The sequence below is a fragment of the Apus apus genome, chromosome 9, assembly GCF_020740795.1.
Source record: "Apus apus isolate bApuApu2 chromosome 9, bApuApu2.pri.cur, whole genome shotgun sequence".
NCBI classification, from domain to species: Eukaryota; Metazoa; Chordata; class Aves; order Apodiformes; family Apodidae; genus Apus; species Apus apus.
This window is the reverse complement of record NC_067290.1, coordinates 9,505,083-9,512,172: the sequence shown is the minus strand read 5'-3', so window position 1 is coordinate 9,512,172 and position 7,090 is coordinate 9,505,083. Positions and strand designations below refer to the sequence as shown.

The 7,090-nt window shown below is 41.3% G+C and overlaps 1 protein-coding gene and 1 long non-coding RNA gene across 3 annotated transcripts in view; both read right to left on the bottom strand.

Annotated features, from left to right (window-relative positions):
• Nucleotides 1-82: 82 nt before the first annotated feature.
• LOC127388316 (uncharacterized) lies at nucleotides 83-767 on the bottom strand. Its single transcript, XR_007890356.1, has 2 exons — nucleotides 683-767; nucleotides 83-394 (listed from the first exon to the last, which is right to left on the bottom strand). It is a non-coding gene; the product is annotated as an uncharacterized LOC127388316 (long non-coding RNA).
• A 1,329-nt stretch (nucleotides 768-2,096) lies between these two features.
• Nucleotides 2,097-7,090, bottom strand: part of KBTBD12 (kelch repeat and BTB domain containing 12) — a 36,904-nt gene continuing 31,910 nt past the window's right edge. Inside the window, exons 6-7 of one of the 2 annotated variants that reach the window (XR_007890355.1) lie at nucleotides 3,775-4,718; nucleotides 2,097-2,451 (exon numbers count right to left, since the gene is read on the bottom strand). Coding sequence is in view for 1 of the 2 variants with exons in the window: in XM_051627673.1 (XP_051483633.1) it covers nucleotides 4,549-4,718 (170 nt within the window). In the remaining variant the exon portion in view is untranslated. Of the gene's footprint in view, nucleotides 4,719-7,090 lie in introns of both variants that reach the window. The other variant, XM_051627673.1, reaches the window with a different exon arrangement.

Sequence of the window (7,090 nt, the reverse complement as noted above, 5' to 3'; positions counted from 1 at the left end):
GGCCTTCACTGTGGCTGCAATCATGGGTTATTAGTAGGTCATTCCATCAGACACCCAGGCAGGGCAGTAAACACAGGAGACATTCGCCAAGCAAAGAAGGAAAGTGTATTTCCATGTACAATCTATGAATACTTTAACCGTTTTCCAATATTTCCTTTGCTTTCAACCTCTATATGTCAAATGATAGTAAATTGCAAATGTACTAGTTCCAGCTGAGCACAACTGGGGGTGAAATTGCCTTTCTTTGAAGCTGAAGGCACAGTCCACCTGAAAAGCTGTAGGGAGAGCCATGGAAATATGCAAAAGTAACTGAAATCCTGACCTGATGATTCAAAGCATTGTGATTCATAGAAGGAATTTTCAGAGGAGGTACATAATCCATTAGGAGAGCAGCCTGTGAAAGACACCATCACTGTAGCCAAGATAGCAATCACTAGGTAAACAGCTTATTAAAATAATGTTATTGTTTTTCAGATCTGCAGAAAACCAATAAAGATCTTTGTGAGTATATTTTAACATTTAAAAACAAAATTATTATAGATTTTTAATTGTTTTTCAGGTGATCAAGGATCTCATTATATATTTCAAGCAGAGGAAGAATAATAAGATGAAGATCCAGGGCCAAATCCTTTTACATCTGAACCCTCCCTAGAAAGAGATGAAGAGGATTGTTCCAGCCTACCTTGGTTCTGCTGCATGCTGTGACATTCTGGGAGCACATCTCATCTCTGTTGCCCATCTCTTGGCTTTGATGCTCCCTCAGCCTCTTACCGGGAGCATATTTGGGAGTGCTGGAAGAGGAGTTGACAGCTCTGTGTGCACCAAGGAAATTTTCTCTTGGCAAATCAAGGCTTCCCAAGTGGTACAATACAGCTGGAACACAATACAGAAACTGCCCCATAGATTTCCAAACTTCACACATGCAAAATGTGTGTGTGTGCTTGCCTGGCACTGGCAGGGACTGAGCCACGGGCAATCACAGCAGTGGCACGTGAGGATGGGTACTCAGATGTGGGCAGTTCCTGTGACCACATGTATGAAAACACAGAAGAGAGATCTACAGAGTCCTTATGAAATTACCTATACAAGGACAATTTTAAAATAAAACATTAGCTGGGAATGAAAATGGAGAGCTTCTATTAGCTTTTTATTGCATTTCATTTTTTTCTTTACTCCCTGAATGTCATGTGACCAGCTACCTCCCCAACATTCTTCTTCATATTTGGCAACTAGTGATCCACTTCAGCATTTCAAGTGAAACTGAAGTATGTGCCTTTGCTTAATAATCTCCCATTCATTTAAATAGTCAGTAGCTTGCCAGGGCTGTTTTGTTTGCATTTTAGAATTATGGATGCTGTCAAGACAGCCTTGATTAAATGTGCAGCTAACTACAGCTCAGATGGAAAGTGGCTCAAGTAAACTGTTATGTCAGTGAAATTTGCAAACTTGGAGAATGTGCACTCTGTTTTTTGTTTTTTTTTTTTTGCACCAGGTTTTGTAGTAGAAGAAATTAAGACTCTTAAGGACTTTCCCAGCAACATGGGTTTATCCATGGATGTATCAGACATGCAGTATTCATACAATCTGGAAAGGATTTTGATTCAGCTCTTTACCTCTCAAGGAGCATGCTTTCTGCCACCTCCTTCCTTCCTCAGTCAAGCTTTCATTTCCAAGTATTGCTTTAGAAATTGTAGTTACCCCAAGGGCAAACCATGAACTACACAAGGCCCACACAAAATTAAGAAGTTAGTGCCTCCATTCAAGATATTTAACCCAGAAGAAAACAATGCCCTGCTTGATATCTAGTGCTAGGCATTCAGACTTGGGCAGAAACAGAGACAGACACACGAGTCCTTGCTAAGCCAGACCCACAATGCAGGGGAGGGCAGGTCACTTGCCAGTGGCACGTGAAATAAAACCTGTTAATGTCCCACTACAGCTCAATCTGGCTGATTGCCAGGCCAGTATTTAAAACACGTGCAATTACACTCTGTTATCAAGACAGACCTTCTCAGAGCAGATACTTGCCTTCCATTCAGTTCATCAAATACCAGTCTAAACGGCAAAACATATGAAGTGGGAAAAAAAAGGCCAGCTCACTACTAGAATAAAGTTTAATAGGAGTCTCAGCTGTGTTCCACATACGTGCAAATATGACTAATGAAATCTTGCAAAAGTCTCCTTTCTCCCTTTGAAATATTCCAAGTAGACTGTCTTTCAGAGAGTGAAATCCAGCAGATTAACTCAGGCTTTAAACCACAGGAGGATTTGAATTGTCAAGAATAAACCACAGAGCAGAGAACAAAGACAAAAAACCCTTTAAATAATTAATCCTTAAACAAAAAAAGGTGAAAGAAGCAAAATCAGTAGATACAATCGCAGATTTTGGAGTTTCACAAGAAAATACTTAACTGATGCTCAAGAGCCTTGCTTCCAGCTGACATGAGAGCTCTGCAGATAAATTAGAACAACATTATGTTTACTATGCAGTAACAACAAAAGTTAAAAAAAGAGTTTCCAATATTCAATGATTAATTGGAAGAACTTTCTACTGATTTTCTTCAAAAACATATTGAAGCTGCGTTGGCCTCCTTGATCTTATACCTACAACTGCATTTAGTGACCAGAGTAGTTAAGACATTAGGAACTGGTCACTAGTTTGCACTACTGAAGTTCATGCTTGTCACAACTCTGTTCTAGACAGTTGATGATCTACATATGAGCAATGGAAAGAAAAGAGAATGACAGAATGATACAGAAATTATACAAGAACGAGTATTTGTTTAGACTGTGACACTCACTCTGCTTAGGAAACATAAAGGGAGATGTGAGGTTAGCTGTGAGGCACACAGATTTACTCCTTTTCTACATGTTTGCTTTAGTTTCACCCCCATTAACTCCCTTGTTGTCTGAGCAGTCTTCAGTGTCCTGCTATAGGTATCAAGTACACTTTAGTGATCTTCCTGCTAATTTTTTTTTATGTGACAACTTAATATTCCCACTGGATATTATAGAGTCTATTTCATGAATCAAAAAAGTCAGAATTTGCAAAGGGCTTTTGAGTCATCCTCTCCATCTTTCTGCCATAAGCAGAAATGCTCTGAAGTGTCCTGCAAGTGAATGGATGAACTACCTGATGGATTCTCTCATTCTTTTGCCAATTATTTCCTTTCGGTTTTGTTGCTGCTTTTGTAGCCATCAAAATAACTTCCTGCTGACAATGATCATTCTTGTACCATACCATAGTTTACTCAGAGTATTTGCCTCTGACATTCACTCTGCACTGCTGCATACTGTCATCTACAGTTTTGGCCCAAAAGCACAACTGAGATTTCTGGTTCTTTTGTCCATACTGTCCAGATGGTGACAGACAGATAGACTCTCAGGTAGGTAGCAGATAAATGACTAATAGTTATTGGTAATTCAAATGGGATAGCAGTACTGGTAATAATTTTCTCTCTAGCCTACAGTCTTCAAACCTTATAAAGGCTAACACGGCCTTAAGAAAAACTGTTTGAACGATACCTCTTCCCTGTGATTATAGGCAATTCTGTTGACAGAGAACTTACCTTATGCTACTTCATTAAAACTACTCCTATAAAAAGCTACTGCTATATAAACATACATTGTTTAGCACATTTATCCTTTCCCAGTAACTACAGAGCTGTTATGCAGGTAACAATCATCTCCTTTATGACTTTTTAGTAGTCCTTCTCCATCTCTCAAAAGAAGAGTATTTTCTAACTGAGCTCTAAGGTTCTGGTCACACCATACCTTGTAAAACAGGTAGAATCTATGGGAAAATTCAGGATTCTTCTTGCCTTTGGTACAGACTGCCTGCTAAGCCTGCTGGAAGTCTTTTTTTTTGTGACTGATTGCCAAAATACTTGTTTTCTACTAGCACAGGCTCAGCTCTTTTGGCACAGACAGGATCTCTTGACTGTCCCGTCTGTGGGCTAGATACTGTTTGCAGAAGCTGGTGTACGTGGCTAATGAACTCTGGCTAATGCTTTTTTGTTTAAAACAAAGGCTCTTCTCTGTTTTCCCTCTGGTCCTGCATCAGTCAAGCCCTTTGGTTCAGCTCAACTAGTTTTCATCAGCTGACTTAAGAGATTTTCTTAACTTCCTTGGTAGCTTAATAGAACCAGGTGATGAACAGCAAAGGAGAGATTTCCCTGGCTAGAGCTTTCCTTCCTATGTCAGGTTCTGCTGTCAAACGAGCCCTGGGCTGCCACTGTGCCTGTGAGACAAAGGGTCCCAGAAGCCCAGGCTGTGCCCAACACTGGAGCTTGCACAGCCAGATGGAAGATGAAGAGCCACACACAAAGGCCGGGCAACCTTGACTTTCAATCACAGAAGTCTGGAGTACCAGTGCTAGCAAATTAAGCATTGTCTGAGAAGCACAGCTCAAAGGCATTTCTGTCCTCAAGTACGTGTGGCTGGCTCCTCTCCGTGGGACTCAGCTGTCATCCAGAGCCAATGCAGCATTTGTCTCTCCAAATTCTTCAGTTTCTGCAGATTCTGGAAGTACTGAGAGTCACTGAACTTCTACTGGTCCACTAAATCGGGGGGAGGAGGGATAAGATCCCGCGGGTTCAGCCTAGCAACGAGGCAGACATCGTAGCTGTCGTGCATGAGAACGTTGATGGCCACCACATTCCACTGGTTCTCCCACGTATCCAGCTCGAGGATCTCTTTGGTGATAACTTCATGACGAGCTGTAATGAGAAGCAACAACAGCAGGCATCAGGAGTCAGTTCAAACAGGATCAGAGAAGTTTGTGCAGTTATTATGACCCCTCTGTAAGGCGGCAAGGAAAAGATGATTTTTGTGGTACAAACAGCTTCACTGTTTGAAGAGGATGTGAGCTGTCAACACGCAGCAAACAAACTAGTGCAGATGGAGATCTGCATGGTGTATTCAGATCTCACACTCTGGGCTCCAGGTGCAGCCTCAGGGACAAAAGCATGAAATGGTCCATCTTGGCACAAGTATGTAGGTGGCATTTCATGGTGCAATCAGTTCTCAGATGCTCATCTTTTAGAGAGAGAGAGGATCACCCATTGTTAATGTGCATACCTACATGCAGTAGGTTGTATTTTCTTTTCCCCAACTAAAACACAGCTCACAGGCTCCTGGAGGCACTCCAATCCTATGACTTTTCTTGGGAGAGAAGTATGAACATCCTGGGATTTGGGGAGAAATAAAGACAGAAAGAAACCTCCAGGGCTTTAAAAGTACTTCAGCAGCTCTGAAGCATTGAGGAATTTGGTGTGAACAGTCAGGTTAGAAGAATGCCATCAAATCCAATCTCAAGACATGAAACTTTCTACCGAGACAAAAAAAAAATCCCAATGAAGAATCACTCTGCAGCTGAGAACTGTAGTTGTCAACCAGCAGTGCTAAACTTCTTACATGAACACAAAACCTCTCTTTGCTAACAAAAGTCCTGAAATCTCCAGCAATTGTTACTCAAAGCCAAGTTCTCTTTAAAAAAATAAAGTATCTTTCATTTCTGCTCACTCTTCCTTTTCATTGTAAAGCTGCTTTCTCACAGCTCGTAACCTTCATCTACACTTTTCTTGCTTTGAGCTGAGGATGCACATGCTTTGCTTCAGCTTCATTCTGGTGCATTTCTGAATAAATCTATCAGAAGCCAAGTCTTTGGAGATTGCCAAGCACAGACACTTCACAGGTACTAGGATAAGAGCCATCACAGCAAGAAACAATGAATGCTCAGCATTTACTGAGCCTTAAAAGACTGGTGACTGGCTAAACTTTCCAGGGTGCAGACTGAGGATCCCATTCAGCTATCCTTCCTACAAAGTTTAAAAAACAAAACCAACCCCCCCCCCCAAAAAAAAAAACCCAAACAAAAAACCCCACACCACATAAAAACCCACCCACACCAACCAAACAAAAAACCACCAACAATAAACAACCCTGTCCTTCACATCTATTGTCTGCATCTCATTGTTTGGACCCTGCCCTTCTATGAAATCCACTGTCATGGCTTGGAGAATGGGAAAAGAGCAGAAAACAGAAGAGCATCCAGACAAATACCTCGTTTCTCATGTTGGAAACACACACCTCAGATTCCTCCAGTGGACTGCAACCCTAGGGTGTTAACAGCCCCAAGATAGTGCTGTTGTGCTTTAGGTTCCATGCACAATTGGTGTTGAAGTTATGATGTAGCATAACAGGATTTAAAATGCCCCTAGGGCTCCTCTGCAAGTACCTTCAGGATGTGGGGAGATCAGATGGAAACAAGGCTTCCTCCCCTTCCAGAACTTGTTTCCCTGCTGAGTTGATTTGGGACAGTTCTGTTCACTGCAGATCCTGCACATGCACAGGAATTGTGGATGTCTCAGCTTTATAGAAATTTCTGCACATCTTTGTCACATTTATCTAAGGAAACCACTGACCAACCATCCACCATCTGTGCTCCCCTCTCACCTGGTAAAGGAATGCAGCACAGTGTTTCAACCCCACAGTCCACACTCATTTTTCTCTCAGTTCTGTCACAATTAATTGTGGCACGTTTTTGTTGGTTCAAATCCAAACCTCTGGGTCTTTCATAGATCTCTAGAAACTTGCTTGAATAAAATTTGGGTAACATTTCAGGATTAAGCTTCATCTGAATACTCCTTGTTCCATTGCTTTCTGCTGTTCACAGAAAGTGGAACAAGAGCCACGGTAGTTTGCTTATTGAACCTGGATCTTAAAGGATAATAATAATAGTAATAATAATAATAATACATAGGAAAGCTGCAAACATCCAAGAGACAAGACAGCAAACTGCTAAAAAACCCAGTTACATGTGAAGAGGGGAGACATGACTGACAAGCTGCAAAAAAATAACATGTGCCAGTACCAGCAAAGAGCTCATTTCTTTATGACCCTGCAAGACTGAACAGTTTTTTCCTAAGAGGCAAATATGGAGACACAAACAGACCTAAGCTGTGACATGGGTGGCTCCAGTCCCTGTATTTATTATTAGATCATCTCCTTTATGGAATAAATTTTTAAGCCTGGATTTTCTTTGGCTTGGATGATGAGACAGAGGAAAAAAAAAAAATCAAACACTGGA